General features: G+C 48.3%; 1 protein-coding gene across 1 annotated transcript in view; it reads left to right on the top strand.

The window, feature by feature from the left end:
* The window catches only part of KCTD16 (potassium channel tetramerization domain containing 16), a 53664-nt gene extending 39620 nt beyond the window's left edge, over positions 1–14044 (top strand). The window contains exon 3 of the mRNA XM_051631522.1: positions 13215–14044. Within this exon, the coding sequence (XP_051487482.1) occupies positions 13215–13666 (452 nt within the window). The 3' untranslated portion in view covers positions 13667–14044. The remainder of the gene's footprint in view (positions 1–13214) is intronic.
* The last annotated feature ends 1865 nt before the right edge of the window (positions 14045–15909 follow it).

Here is a 15909-nt window from a genome sequence, read left to right as displayed (position 1 = left end):
CACAAAGCACTGAAACAAGCCTCTTGAGCAGCAGGTCATGCTTGCATTTAGAATATAATTTCTCTTCCCTGAACAACAGAACTAGGTTGCAGTGTTTGGTTTTCACCAGTCAAAGCTGAAATAAGACAACAGGAAAGACCAGAGCAGCCAGCCCGTGTTAGCATCAGTCAGTGATGCACAAGGATATTACCCCTAAGACCTATCCCTAAACCACTTCCTTGTGTCTGGGAATTCAGTTGAGAAGAAGAAAGGTGAGGGAGATTTTTTTAAGCCATGGGCTGCTGAAGTATGGAGGAAAAAGGAGAGAACACTTGAGGAAGCAGGGGGGAACTGATGCAGGGTCTGTGCTAGCTCCAAGCCTCCTGGCCGTGGCTGGGCTGGGTCAGTCATTGGGCCCCAGGGAGGTGGAGAGGGACACTGGTCACTTTAGCAAGGCTGTCTGAGCCCGTGCTGGGTCCTGCAGCCCTTCAAGGCAGAATGAGACCCTTCTCCTCCTCCCCACTGGGTCCTTTCCTGTGGCAGGAAGCCCCTCTGCTGTGTTTGGGTTGGTCTGGATGGACCTTCCTTTTTGGTTGTTGTTCTGTGTTTTCTCGTGCTGCTGAGCTGCATTGTGTTAATAAGCTTCTAACTTGATCAAATGACTTTGTTTCTGTAGCTGATTTGAAGGCAAAGAGGCCCAAGAGGGTTCAGGAGGGAAGACAGAAAATGTCTCAAGTAATTAGCATGATGAGAGCAGCTGAACACACTGCTTTGCTGAAACTCTGCTGCTTCCTCAGGAGGTTTTACTGTCTCCTGGCCTGCGTGGCTTTAGCATGAAAGCTTCCAGCTGGTGGGGGCTGGAGCCTTCCAGCATGGCCCATTTTCCTGAACCCTGTGGGTAGTGAGAGAGGCCTTTGTGAGGTTGTCTTACTCCTTGGGCATTATTTGATACCACCCATGAAATCATGTTTTGTAATAATTATTTTTATATGGGAGACTGCCTTTGCAGGCAGGGCCTGGTGGGGTCTGTGGGCTGGAGTGTGCAGAATGTTGGGCATGAGGGCTCCAGCTGCCTGCACAGCCACTGCCTTCCCCAGTCCCTCCCGTCCTGGTGGTGCTCCTGTTCTGTCTATAAGGTGCAAAACCCCTCAGAGCAGAGCTGGCAGTGCCCAGGCCCTGAGCTGACCCACTCGTGCTGCAGCAGTGACACCATCCCCAGGGGCTGCAGGTGCCCAACATGCACCCACCAAGAGTTCAAGTATAAGCCTGCACTAAGGCAGAATTGATGGGAGGTGTAAAGATGGCAAAAAAAAGCAACTTTTGGTGAGGTCCTTGCTTAGTCACAAGCTGGAGAGGAGTCAGGAGGGTGTCTGGATTTTGCACCTCTGGGGCTGGTGTCCCCAGGTGCTGTGGAGCCAGGTGGCCAGGGGCACAGCTCCTGCTCCTCAGGGCACAGAGTGTTTCTTACTTCCAAAAGACCAGCCCTGGAAGCCAGGCTCTCCCTTGCCCCCAAGCACACTGCAATGGGCAGCCTGCAAAGTCCAAATGGCTTCCAGAGGGCAACAAAAGAATGCAGTTGGTTTCTTCATCATTGGATCTGCTAAGCTGTTCTTCACCTGAGCCAAAGGACAAACCCTGAAGGAGCAGCTGTAGTCAAGGTGGACTCTTGTGAGGGTTTTTTGTTTTGCCATCCCAAGCTGTGTGTGATACTCCTGATGGCATTTTTTCCCAGCCTACTCATCCAATTAAATCTATTGTGACTATAGCAAAAAAAGAGAAGGGCCCTACATGAGTTAACAAGTGACATTTCCAGGCTCTAACAACAGGTGAAATGATTTTCACAGTGCCAGAAGTAAATATGCAAAAAATATGAAAACAACCATAATGTGCCTGTTTTATTCTGAGTCTTTCAGGCACACGTGGGACAGTATGTTTTTCTCCAATACCAAATATTTAGAAACATGGCAAGGTGTTTGCTGGAACTCTAACTGAACTAGCTGGTGTCTTGTTGTGGAGCCGTGAGGCAGTATCTGGTATCTGCTGAAATAATTGTTGCCCATTTGTCACTTCAGCTGAGCAGCTATATGTGTTTTAGTATTTTAGGAAGTCTTTATATACGTGGGCAGGGTGATGCCTCAGTTGGGATCTGTCCCCACTATCAGAGGGTGCTACCGGGGGCACTGGTTTGTCACCAACCCAACCCCCTGTGGTGCAGGATTGCTCCTAGGGCAGCAGGTGAGGACCTGAACTCCTGGCTAAAATCTGTAAAGAATTTTTGCATTCTCCTGTAGAAATATATATCTCGTGATCTGTTACATTTGATAGAAAGAAAACAAAAAGTGCTTTCTTCTATAAATGCAGGGTAGAGCTTGTATATTAGTTAGCCAAAACCAGTTTAGTTTCCCCATATTAATCCAAACCAGTGTGCCCACCTTGAAAAAATAAAATTATCCTCTAGACCCATTAGGGAAAAACTCTAGGGAACCTGGTAGAAAACCCTCTCTGTAGGATGGCTGCAGCTGCTGGCATTCAGTAGCCACTGGTGTCACTGCCTCAAGATTTTTTGGGTGGATCCTGTGGCTCTGGACATCAAGAGATGTCATGTCCCTGCCTGCTGCTCTTCCTGCCCATCTCCCTCTCACTTCCCAGTAGGACTTCTCTATCTCAGTGTGTTCCAGCACATCCCCTCTCTCACTGAGGCACTGGGGCTGTGTTTTGTTTAGTTCTCCATCTCTAAAGGTCACTTATTCCAGATTTCCCTTGGATTTACTCCCACGAAGCAGGTTCACAAATGTTACTGATTCCAAAGTCTGTCCCCCCTCTGCACTGTGCCTTCCTCACAGTCAGAAGTGGTGGGGCAGGTTGGGCTTTGCTTGCTTTCTAGTTTTATTCTGTATACGTTGCAAACACAGAAATAGTGGGGTGCTCCATCTGTGCTGCCCTGTGTGCTGGAGAGCTCCAGGGACCTACATAGAGACCTGTCTTGACATGGGAGATGAGCCCAGCTGTGGGTTTGCTGTCCCTGCCAGGCTGCTGCTGTGGCTTAGCTCCCTCCTCACCCCCCTGCAGGCCCTCTGCCTCAGGGGAGGGAAAAGCTTGTGATCTCTCAGCATTTAGGAGTGCTCAGGCATGGATAGCTTAGTTTGTCTTCAAGCTGGTGCTAAGCATGTTTGGAATATACTGCTGGACTTTTTTTAAGCAGTACCTGGAGGGTCTCCCACTGCATGCATTTATTTGATGCAAAAGTGCTTTGGTTGAGATGCTCAAATTGATAAACCAAACCATTCATTTCTAGAAGTTCAATTCACCACTTAGAGAAGGAGCCAAGCTAAGCCACGGCAGCATTAAACTGCACAATATGGGATTTAAGGCAAAGCCCAGGGTGGCTGGGAGTGTTTGTCTCCCATAAACCAAATTTATCTCAATAGAGCAGAAGGCTATTTTATGAGGTTCAGACAGGAAAAAATAAGAACAAAAAATTCCAGAGAGAGTGTCTTAAATAGCTCATAAAAAACCAGGCACCTGCCCCTACAAGAAGGGATATTGGATACTCCCAGAACCACAGCCCCGAGGGAGCTGGGGCACTGCCCGTGCCCCTGCCTGGGTTCACACTTGCCTCCTTGGTCCTGGCACCCGCTGCCTCAGTCAGGCCCTAAACACTGAATCAGCAGCAGAGCTGTCCCTTGTCTAGCAGCCCCTTGCCTTCTGCTTCTCCTGGCAGCCACAGCCCTTCCCTCAGTGCAGCAGAGCAGGATCCAGCAGAGCAGGGTGGGCTGGGGTGGGCAATGAGCCCCACAGTCCCCGCACAGACCAGTAGGCAGCCAGTGCCTGCAGGGCCAGCCCCACGCTGTGTTGTTTTAAGGACCCCCATATGAAAAATGAGGGTTGGTTCAGTGCTGTTGGAAATCTTCTGTTACAGCACAGAACAAGAGCTATTTATTAGCGCCCGTTGTCAGTGTGGGGCAAAGAGCCCCCTGTGCAGGGAACGCCGCACACACCTGCTGCCGCCGGAGCTGCTGGGCCGTGTCTGTGCCAGGGAGCCAGAGGTGACTGCTGACTTCCTTTGGGATCTCAGCCTTCCGATGGAGGAGCAGCACCTGTGCTGGCTGGGGAAACCACCCCTGGGGCGGGAGGTGCAGCAGCCCCAGCAGCTCCTGCCCGGGCAGCAGGTGTCCCTGGGGGCTCGTGTGCCTCCTCTGCGCAACACCGGGTAAGTGGAGGATGGCAGGCCGTGTACAGCAAGCCCCGGGCAGAAATAAAACCATATGGCAATTAGGAGTGGCTTTAAACAGGGAAGGAGAAAGCCATTTCCAAAGGAATTGTTTTAAATGAGCAATTTTTCCAGCTGGATGTCTCGGTAGAGCCGTTTCTGCTGCTCAGCTGGGCCGGTGCCCTCTCGCTGCCGCCTGGTCCAGGTGCTCCAGCCGTGGTTCATCTCACTCCGTAATAGCCACATACATCATGTCACTGCTCAGCAGCCGGAAAGCAGCTGTTCCCCCTGGCTCTGCCGGTGCCATCAGCCTCGGGGGAGGTGACAGCAATCAGGGCTAAACGGGGCAGAAAAGAAGCGCTGCTAATAAACTCACGGGGGGTTGGTAACTCTGTGCTCCTCCTGTGCGGGTGCCATCCAGCATCCGGCACTGGCGTTGGGTTTTCTGGCACCCTGGGTGGTTGTCCCAGCAAGGGGGGAGCCCTGGAGCCAGGAGCCAGGCTCACTGCAGCCATCTGCAGCGCTCCTGGGAGCCAGCAGGAGCCAGCAGGTCACCGCTCCTGGCTCGGGCTGTTCAGCCCACCTGGCTCTTCAAGGGTGAGCAGCAGGGCTCTGCTAACTAACCTTTAGGAACCTTGGGTTTAAATTCGTATCATCTCCCTCCCACCTTTTTCAACTGAGTCATTTCAGTGATGCGTTATAACGGCTCACTGCCTGGCATTGCAGCTCAATTATTAATTTATAGTGTCATAAACCCCCGTGCTGTGTGTGTGTAAAGTGAAGGAAAAGGACTGGTAAAGAGACAAGAAGTTGGTGACCCCAGGGAGAAGACAAACTGGACTGCAGAGTCCAGATGGAGACCTGACCAAGGAGCCCCTGTAAACAGTTCATGGAAAGGGTGACTTCTGTGAACAGCACTGGAGCAGAGACAAAGAGGTGATGGGAGGGTACTCCAAGAATAGTAAATCACTTGATACTAAGAGTAAAAGATGAGAGAGAAGAAACTGGAGCAACAGAGAAGACTGAAAGAGCAGAACAAATGAGAGGTGAAAGGGGGTGAGTTTGTCCATGTGATGATGGCAAGCATAATTATCCACAGAAGCCATTGAGAGAATCCAGGGAGATGTATATTTGTAGATAGTGTATATTTATATATGGGGATGAGATGGAAAATAGAAAGGAAGAGAGTATGAAGTTAAATAATCAGGTGAAAAAATGTTTGTCTTGAGTCTTTTAAAACGAGAGCAGAGTTTGCTCCAACTGTCAGCATAACAAGATACAATGAAAAGTCAGCAGAACTGTAGACTGATTTTTTTAAAAAAAGACTTACTGGTTGGGTGATACCACCACTGTTAGCAGAAACTCCCAATTTAAGAATTAGTTATCACTTTGCCTGGGAATTTTTCTACTTGACATCATGAAACAGTTTGTCAAGCTGGTGAGTGTCTGGATGTGGATGCTGAGTGACAGACTTGCTGTTTTTGGGCTCACTGGTCTTACTGGGAATGCCTCTTGCCTCCAACCCCTGCTGGGTTTGCTGGCTCCACCAGCTTTTGCAGGAAGCATCCAGCCTGTTGCTGAACACTCGGCAGTCATTTAGGTTGTTTGGTTTTTATTTTGAAGTACCTGTGCCAGGATCTGGGGGCTGTTGTGAAACCAGTCAAGCTAAAGGCACAAACCCAACTGCTGTGCTGCCCACTAAATGAATTCCAAGAGGTGCTTCCTTTCCCCATCAGTACATGCACTTGTCTAAAATGCCTGCTGAACAGGACGGTGGGTTTCGAGGCGGTGCCTTGGGCAGGCACCTGTTCATTTAGGTATCATTTAAGCTTTTCTTTGTTCTGCTTCTAAAACCAAATTTTGCAGTTCCTCTCCAGAGTCTCTGGACAAGCCCTTCCCATGTTGTTACAGAAAAAACAGGCTCCACTTCACCTTATGCCTTTAATACTGTGCCACCATGATTGCTTGGATTTGTGGTGCAGTGTTCTTTGAACACTTTGGTTTCAACAAATGAGATGTTTGTGCTGTCTGGAAATCCAAAAAGGAAGCAAATATTTTTATTCAGTAATGTCAGAGCTGCCATTTTTGAAAGTTTTAGAGATGAAGCTCCAAGAAGTGCCTGAGATTCCTTGTCTCTTTCATTTTTTAAATTTACAGTTCCTAATTTTATCATACCTGCCAAAGAGGCAGAAGAAAATCAGGAATCTGGTTCTTGTTACTCTTTTTTTTTCAATTCTGTTTCCTGAGATTTCTTTGCATCAATGTAATTTGTGGTGGGGGTAAAGGGGAGCTCACAAATTATTCTACATTAGGTTCAGAGTAATGACAAGTCTTAAAATAGCTCTCAATTAGCAATTGATTGCAATTAATTGGAACAACACAGGCTGACATGATATCTCCATATCTCCAGAGCATTTTTTAGTTCATGAGTTCTAATTTTCAAAAATTGTGGCTCCCATATTACCATAACCATCTGCCACCAATTTATAATATCTATCTTCAAGAAGCAGGAGTCATACACACTGTGGCTTTGCTAATTAAAACAGGTCTCCAAAACGGGGCTCAAGTTTGAATGTAAACTGCTTTTTACATATAAGTCTGTAACTGCATATGAACCTCCAGGTCTCTCATCCTAGATCAGTGCTGTGTTGTCATGGATATCAAGTTCTGGGGGAGGCTCCTGGGCCCAGCTGGGTGCCTGGCGGGTGTCAGGGTGCTGGGAGAACTGACCAAGCTTCACATTTAGGAGTTAATGTTTTGTTGACACTCATCTAATTCTGAATTTCTGTGCTTTAGCAGCTGAGGAATCTGCAGCCAAGCTTGTGTGAGTAGTTTTAGAGTTAGGGGAGGAGTTTTCTGATTATTCAGACTAATTTGGGTTTACCTGTGTTTCAATTAATGGATTATTGGAATTTCTTTCTTAATAAACATCAGGAATATGTCAGGGCAAAACAGCTGTGGGAGCTGGATCTGTGATCTGCCTGCATTTACTGCCCTGGTTTCTAGTCCCCCTGCCAGAGGGTTCCTGTCCTGTATTCATACAGGAGTAATAAATTAAAAGACAGAAAAGTCAAATTTGAGGGGGCAAGGCTGGACTTGAGGAGGGAAGATGCTGGTAGTAGCAGCTATTAATTCTCTGTGCATCAAACTTAAATGAGCTTGATGATGTTTGACAGGACAGGAAAAGCAAACACCATTGGCAGAAGAGACTTCTGCATCAGTTTTTTATATCAATGTAATTTTCCCAGAGGAAGATATACCTAAATGCCACAGTCCTGATGGCCAAATAGTGTTTCTAATCCCAGTGTTTGGAGAGGGGAGTAAAACACAAGTAAGCCAGCAGCACTGCTTTGCTCCCTGAATTACTACTTCTGTTGGGAATGCTGAGCAGTCAGACCTCTGCAGCTCCTCCCCAAACCAGCCTGTTCACTCTTCTCTTCAGGCTAAATGCCTGCTAAGCTGCCATTGAATAATGTAGGTGAGAATGGAAAGGTATTGCTCAGCTGTGCTCTTGCTTTGGTCTGGCCAAAGATTTTGCTTTGTGGATGAGAACTACAAGGTGGAAAAGCAGAGAGATCTGGGCTGTGCAAGCCTGGAAGACTTGTTCAGTGGCACCAGAGGAGAACCTGGTTAAGCAGCCAGCTATGGTTAGGCTGATAAGGAGGTTTAAAAATTGGTAGATTTGAAGAGACCATGATCAGAAACAATGGAAAGCTGACAGATGACCTGAATTAATGATGGAAACCTTTGCTGATGTATCACCACACATCTTCCTAGTCAGGGACAGAACAGTTTCCTGACCATGGCAATATCCAAGTGCAGGGTCAGGTGTGTGGAGCTCAGGGTCTCCTGCCACGCTCCAGTCTCTGTTTAAAAGCTCCGTGGGCTGCAGCAGAGCCTGCCTGGAAAACTGCCTGGAGTCACCCCTGGGCTGAAGCTTCACCACATGTCCTAGATCAGAGGGTGTGGAGGCTGGAGAGTCCCCCCAGGAGCTATTCTCTGCTCCAGACAAGTGCTGAGCAGCCAGGGCACAGGCTGTGCCTGCGGCCGAGCCAGCACGGGGGCTGCAGGGAGAGGCCAAAATGTTTATTGCAGAGTTACATGATGCCCAAAAGAATAAACTGACGATGGAGGTGGGTTTCCTCAGAAAAAAAGCATCTGTTATAAAGTGCAAGAAGAAGTCTGTATGACTTGGGATACATCACAGCTTTCAGAAACAGTCTGACAATGTCAGTGAGCACCGCTGGCCTGTTTCTCCAAACACTTTTTTCCTGTACTGCTGCTTACATCCTGTGCATCTCTTTCCACCCAGAATCTTAACTTCATCCCATGTTACTTTGAGAAAGATTTGTTTATAAATATTTTGGCTCATTTAATATGCCTTCTGGTATTTTAACACCAAGTCTCATATTTTCTCCACCATTTGGGGAACTTATTTTTATATTCAAACAAATTTGATACGCTTAGAGAAGTTCATTTCCAGAATTGGGTGTTTTAGGAAAGATCCCAAGAGTGATAGTAAAGCAACAATGGACTGGGAGACTCCTGATACAAGTGTGTGTGCTGGACAGGGACTGGCTGAAATTCTCTTGCACCAACTGTAGCCCTCCCCAGACAGAGAGATGATGAGCAAACCCTTTGGGGGTTTTGCACTGGGTTGGCAAGTTCCAAACATTCAAATGGAAAAAGCTTTAAAATAGAAAATTATTTTAATAGAATTGACTAGAAAGGAACCAGGGATCTGTCCTGGCCAAGGCAGCACCCAGCTGTGCAGCTGCACCCAGAAGGGTGAAAAAGGGGCTGAGCTTTCTGACTGTGCCTGGCTGCAGCCTCTGCCCATTCCCTCCCCTCCCTGCTGCCTTTGAGCATATGGCAGAGTTCAAACCAATAACATTTCTGTCAAGTCCTTCCCTGGTTTTGTTTGCTTGCTAAAATTTTACTGAAGATGCTTGATCCTAAATGCAAATAAAGCTCCCACACGTCCATCCTGCTGCCAGCACTGATCCCAGAGCCAATTACTCGCACAGCGTTTGTCATTGTTCCTAAGCTTTACCTTGGCAATTTTATTTAGACAGGGGCATTTTCTGCTGATAAATCGAGCTCGATTACCAAGTCAGAATGTATTTATTAAAACACCAATTAGGCCTTGGTCTCTCATCAATCATGGCACCTTTAATTCATGCATGGATGCAAAAAACTGAGGCACCGTGCATGCATGAGTGAGTGATCTAAATCAAATTGTCACTTTACCAGCACTACCTGAGCTTCAGGCCTAGAGGCAATCCATTTTTTATTTACCATATGAATAATGTGTGATGTTTTTAAAAGCTTCAACACTTCATTTTTTGGTGTTGAAAAGAGAATGCTTGCTCCACAAGGTTAGAAACTAAGGTGCGTGTGGAGGAGAAGGCAGCAGCCCCTCATGTTCTCAGGTGATGGGAGCCCTGTGGGATGGAGGTGATGGGGAGCTGGCTCAGTGTGGGGGTTACCCTGTCCCACCTGCTGCTGGTCCTGGCTACCAGGGCACTGCTATGAATTCCTGCTCAAATGGGGATCAGCCCCAGCAGAAGAGATGAAGTGTGAGACAGCAAAAACTGAGAACAGTCATAGGGACACCAAAGAAGAAAAAGAATGAAAAATAGAAATAAAAACCCAACAACAACAAAGCCCTAAAGTATAAGATGCAGTAAAAAGAATAAAAGGAAAATATAAATGCATGAGAGTGGATTGAGAACAATAGGGTAGGAAAATGGCTCAAAGTAGGATGGTCAGAGACTGAAAGGTTAGTGCTGCCCACACACATAAGGGCAATGAATGTCTGGGTGCTGAAAATACCTCTGTCTGCCTCAGCAAGTGCATGGTGTGTCTCCTCTGTGCCCTGCAGCTGCTGAGGGGTCTTCTGAGCAAGGGACTCCCTGACACCTGTTGTTGCTAATTCATTGCTATGGCCATAAGTGTAGCAACAAACCTGCCCTTCGTTACTTTGTAAGACAGGCTCAGCCATCCCTCTTCCCCTGGGAAAAAAAAACCACAAAACACACAGAAAACCCCACTCCTTAAAACATGAAAACCAACCATAAACCCCCCAAAACCTCAGGAAAAAGGTCTGTGAAAACTAGAGAACCTGAATAAAAGGGATATCATTGTGAGAGCAATGAGCTCTTCCGCCTGTGAGGCCGAAGCTGCCTGGGAAGGCCCCTCCATCCCCCTGCAGCTGCTCACTCATCAACATTTACTTTCATTTCAAATTCAGTAGCAAAAAATAAAATAAAATTTTTGAAATTTCCTTTAGAATAGTAATTTGTAACATTCATTCTGGAATATCACAACATTGCATTGTTATAAGTCTGAAACATAACAGAAAATTAACTCTATGTAGTGTGTTATTAATAGAAATTTGTAATGTAGGGATGTGGGTGTCAAGATCAAGGGAGGTGTTGAAGTGATGGAGCTGAGCTCTCTCCTGGTGCAAATGTCATCAACATCACCAAGCTCTTTTAGAATATTTCTGTTTCAAGACAACAGCATCTGACAGTGAAAAATTGCCTCTGAAGTGTTCATCCCTTTCTCCCGGGATCCAGAGGTTTCACACATTTAGTGATGTTCCCTCTGCATTTCCCAGGGGGGCTTGGGGAGCAGTGGAAGGGAGGTGATTTCTTTCCAGTGTAGCAGCTGGATAATTTATTAAATCTGGGAGAATCAGCTGGGATAGGTAGGGGCTGAAGCTGGTGCCAGTCCCAGACATGGATGCATTTACACAGTAAATTTACTCAGCACTACAAAACTCCATCGTACGTGAGAGGGGCTGGATGAGGGGTTGGCTCAGGGGCTGTGTGCAGTTTCTCACACTAAGAAGTCTTCATGGATTTTGGTTTGCAGGTCTTGGACTAATGTAATTTTGTATCAAACCTTCTCTCTCCTCCCCAGTTTTCTGCATGCCAGCTGTCCCTCTTTGCAGGGATTCCCTGTTCCCCATTTGCAGTGTGTTTGTTATTAAAGTGGGAGAGGAGAAGAGAGAAACTGGATGGTTGATGGTTTGTGTGTCAATTATACATCAGAGGCTTTGCTGCTTCTTCAGAAGCTTCTAATAATAATAATAATTATAATTAGGGCACTGGGAGAGAAATGTGCTGAGCGCAGGGAAAAAAGCTGGAGAGCCAGGCCAGAATTAATTAGCCCCTTTTATCCGAGAATCTCAAAGCATTTAGACGTTAATTAATGAGTTGTGTGGTAAATCAGGATGATGCTCAGTTTGCCGCTGGGATGGTGGCCGGTCTCAGGTCTCAGCACCTGTCCTTGCTTGGCTGGGGTCGTGTGAGGGTTGATGCCTCTGCAGGTGTTGTCCTCTCACTGCAAAATGCAGAGAAAGATTTCTGTTTTTCCTGTCAGCTCTGCCCATCATCCTCACAACACCCCAAACTGGGTGCATGCAGTTACCTGTAATTCCCAAGGTGGTCAAAGTCTCTCTCAGACTGACCAATCATTTTGCTTTGCTTGGATGTCAACTAATTGATGTCATACAGAGAGTAATTTAGTTACTTAAAATTATAAAATTAGGTCCAGTGCGAAGTATCTAGAATGTCAAACTTGCTTTCCTTGTCAGAACTTTGTGGGTGTATCTCCTTACCCCACAGTCTCTGAAACTCTGTGGCCCCATGAGTGCATCCTCAGTACGTCCCTTTACCTGGTGAATCCGTGTGACTGGTGACCAGGCCGTGGATCAGGCTTTAGATCCAGGCCATGGCAAGTGCTTTGGCAACTCTGGCCCTGGAGCACCCCGTGTCCTCTGGCTCCCTGGCAGTTTCTGAGCCCATGTCTGGAGCTGTTTGTCAAAGCGTGGGGGAGCAGAGGGTGTCACAGCCTTGTCTGACCCTGTCACCCGCAGCAAGGGCAGTTGGTGAGGCGTGAACCAGGCAGCTGCAGCCCCGCTTTTCCTCGGGCACCTGCGGCAAAGTGGAGCTCAGAACTGTTTTAGCTAACAGAACCAGCTTCCTAGCATGGTAATTGACTTGGATCCTGCTTGACACAGATGTATTTTTCATGTATTATTGCTTCATACTGGAACCTCTCTTTCCTGTTCCTCTGGTACCTGAAGATAGCCTCATGAAAATTATATTTTCCCCCTACTTCATTAAATGCTAAAGGACAATTCGGTTTTCTCCATAACTTTCCCTCTGTCCTTAGATCTTGTCAATGGGTTGCTCTGGTCTTGTAACGATTGTATCAAGGTCTTTCCAGCACACAAGTTAAACTCATTTTGCAGCTGCAAGTGAAAGCAGAGGGCTGGTCCTGCCCCTGCCCACCCCTCTGGGTCTGGCTGCGAGATGCTGGCAGGGGCAGGGGGGAGGCAGGCTGGAACCAGACTGGCCCTGCTGGTTTTGAGAGCATGTGTAACTGTGCAGACGGACTTCCCACCTTCTAAAGGTGTCAAAAGTGTATGAATCAAAAAGAAATCTGTTCACCTTTGCTGCTCTTTTTTTGTGGAGTGCGGCAGCCGCTCAGGCTGCGGAGAGGAGCTCCCTGGTTTCACCTGTCCCTGCGGTGGCAGCAGCAGCCCGGCCGGGCCCTCACCTTTCCCTGGGGTTTGGAGATCCCTGCCAGACTCTGCTGCAGAGACGCTCCGCCTACCCAGAGCATCCTCTGTGGGACCCCGAGCTCCTGCCCAGCCCGGCGGGCTCCGAGCTGCTGCTGCCCGGGGTGGGTGCCCGGGGTGGGTGCCCGGGGTGGGTGCCCGGGGTGGGTGCCCGGGGGCGCCTCCAAACCCCGCGGCCGTGCCCCGCGCCCACATCTCCCCCCGTTTTGCTGTTCTGCCTAATTGAGTAGATGAATTTCTGCCTCCCGGCTCACCCGCAGCCTGACCATTGCTGGTGAATATTCATTAGGTGGAATTAGCATCTGTTAGCTCTTAATTAAGTTCTAAAAGGCTTGTTTTGTGGTCATGAAGCATATAGTCTGGACGCGGCTGCTGGCGGGTCGGGTGGGTTCGGAGGTGTCGGTAACCCCGGGCGCTCTGCTCCTCTTGCAGGGGAACCCTCCCGCTGGTCCTCGTCCCACTGCGACTGCTGCTGCAAGAACGGCAAGGGCGACAAGGAGGGCGAGAGCGGCACCTCCTGCAACGAGCTGTCCACCTCCAGCTGCGACAGCCAGTCCGAGGCCAGCTCGCCCCAGGAGACCGTCATCTGCGGCCCCGTCACCCGCCAGCCCAACATACAGACTCTGGACCGGCCGGCCAAGAAGGGGCCGGTGCAGCTGCTGCAACAGTCCGAGATCCGCAGGAAGAGCGACCTGCTCCGGACTCTCACCTCCGGCTCCCGGGAGTCCAACTCCAGCAAGAAGAAAGCGGTGAAGGAGAAGCTCTCCATCGAGGAGGAGCTAGAGAAGTGTATCCAGGATTTCCTCAAAATCAAAATCCCAGACAGGTTTCCGGAAAGGAAACATCCCTGGCAATCCGAACTGCTGCGGAAGTATCACCTATAGGCTCAGGGTGGGGAGAGCACACGACCTTGTTACCCTTAGATTAACATTCTAAGTCATATGAAAATAATTCCCAATAATAATTATTTGTTAGGTCACACACACACAAAAAAATTCAAAAAAAAAAAATCAAAAAAATCCATCTCTATAGTACTGCCTAATTTGCCTATTTCACCTTAACATGTATACTCATAGGGTAAGGGTATTTTTCCAGTCGTGGAAGCACAAATGCTTTTATTTGTAAACTCTGCATCTCACACAAGCTGAACACCTTGAGGGCACAACCCTTCCCACAGCGGGGATGGCTGCTGCACAGGGAGGGGCAGCTGGGGGCTGCAAGCCCACCCATGCTCCTGTCCTGGGTGGGAGAGGGTGTGCACAGCGGGGCCTGGGGGGTCTGTGGGACCTGCACAGCAGGGTCTGGGGGGTCTGTGGGACATGCACACCGGGGCCTCCTGCTTTCCACCTGCTCCTTGTCCCATGCTGGTTTGGAGGGAGGTGCACAGCTGAAAGCCAAGCTATGCCATGACAGTTTACCTTAAGCATGTGTATATATATATGTGCATATATATATGTGTGTGTATATATATATATCTCTGTGTGTGTATATATATATGTATATATATATATATCAATATATATTGCTTAAAGATTTTCTGTCTCTCTCCTTGTAACTGCACTTTCTCAGAAAAGAGCATTTTTTAGCAGTCTGTGGATGTTCTGTTTCTTCTTCAGGTCTTTGAGGGCTGAACAGTAGAAAACTCCTCTCGCTGTCTCTCCCCAGCTCCCTCTCACTATCCATTTTCCCCCTTTCCCAAGACACTGCAAACATTTCAGTGGAGAGCAGGGAATCGTGTGTGGGGCTTTGTTGCCGTCAGCAAAATATTCCATTTGTTTTTGATTATTTCCTTCCCCCTGTGTCCTCCCAGGGCCTCTTGTTGTATTTCTCAGTGCTCCCTGGTGCCAGAGGGTTGACAGCGTGATGATCCCAGTTGGAAAGCTGCAGGAATTCTTCCAGGTGGAGTGTGGTAGCCGTGCTGGCGGGGCTGATTTCAACAGGCTGGCCAGGCACGGGTGGCTGAAGCAGGCAGGGCCAGGGGTCTTGTGGGCTTGTCCAGCACAGGAGCAAGTGTCAGAGATTATCCTCCCAAGCCATGGTTAGTGCTCTGGCTGGCAGGGGATGCATTGCTGGAGGATGGGAGCAGCCTTTCCCATGGGAAGTGATGGTGCTGGTAACACAGAGCATTTTGATCCTGACCTTTTTAGCAACCTGGAGGTTCCAGGGCTTCCTTACCTCTTAAGTCGTGGAGGCTGCTGTGGCAGGTGATGTCAGGTGTGCCCAGGTGATATCTATTCATCTTTGTGCAGTTTCAGCAAGGCTGAAAATGTTCACCTGGCTGTGACATCTTTGTTTGCCAGAAGAATCATGAGTTCCGGAGGAGCACATGGGTTCATACCCCTTGCTCAGTTGCAGATGATGTGCAGGTGTTTATTGGTGAGGATGTGGATTTCACCAGCGCAAAAGGAAGCGATACTTGTCCAGAGTGATCCCTAGGCATGAGATAGCTGTAGGGAGGGGCAAAAGAACCCTCCCAGCAGTGCATCTCCCAATCTTTGGAGAACAGGTCTTGGCTGTGGGAGCTTGGCACCATTTCTGCTGTGGATTAGCACACAAGAAGGGTGCTGTTTGTCTCAGCAAAAGTGTAGCTTGGTAATGCAGAGGGAGGCTTGTGAAATAAAGGGATGATCTGGGAAATGCTGAGCTCAGTGAGGAAAGTCAGCACTTCTTGGGATCGGGCTCTAGAACCAATTCAGGTTTTAAGACATTCATTCAGCCATGAGTTCAGGCATGGTATTTGTGCAGCCCTGCACTCCCCTGCTCAGAAGGCAGTTTTTCACCTGGAACTCCATGTTTTGTAAGATCCACAGATTTGGTTCCTCCTGTTTTAATTACTTTTTGTTTAGGTGTTCTTTTTTGTTAGTTTGTTGTTGTTGTTGTTAGGTTTTTTTCTTTTCCTACTCAACATTTCCTGCATCCTGCCCCCTTGCTCTGGCACCAAGCGAAGAGAACTGGGGAACAGATGAGGCTCCCCCTCGGGATTTCCAGATGAGTACGCTGGTCGGGATGGATCATCAACTACAGCCACAGCTCCAGACCACTTCCTGTCTCTCTTTAATATCACAGATCTTTAGGCTATGGAATATGTGTGACAGAGTGGGAGAACAGGCACTGGATGTGTGTGTGT

This window comes from Apus apus, chromosome 13 (genome assembly GCF_020740795.1).
Source record: "Apus apus isolate bApuApu2 chromosome 13, bApuApu2.pri.cur, whole genome shotgun sequence".
Classification (NCBI taxonomy): Eukaryota; Metazoa; Chordata; class Aves; order Apodiformes; family Apodidae; genus Apus; species Apus apus.
This window is presented reverse-complemented; position numbering and strand designations above follow the sequence as displayed.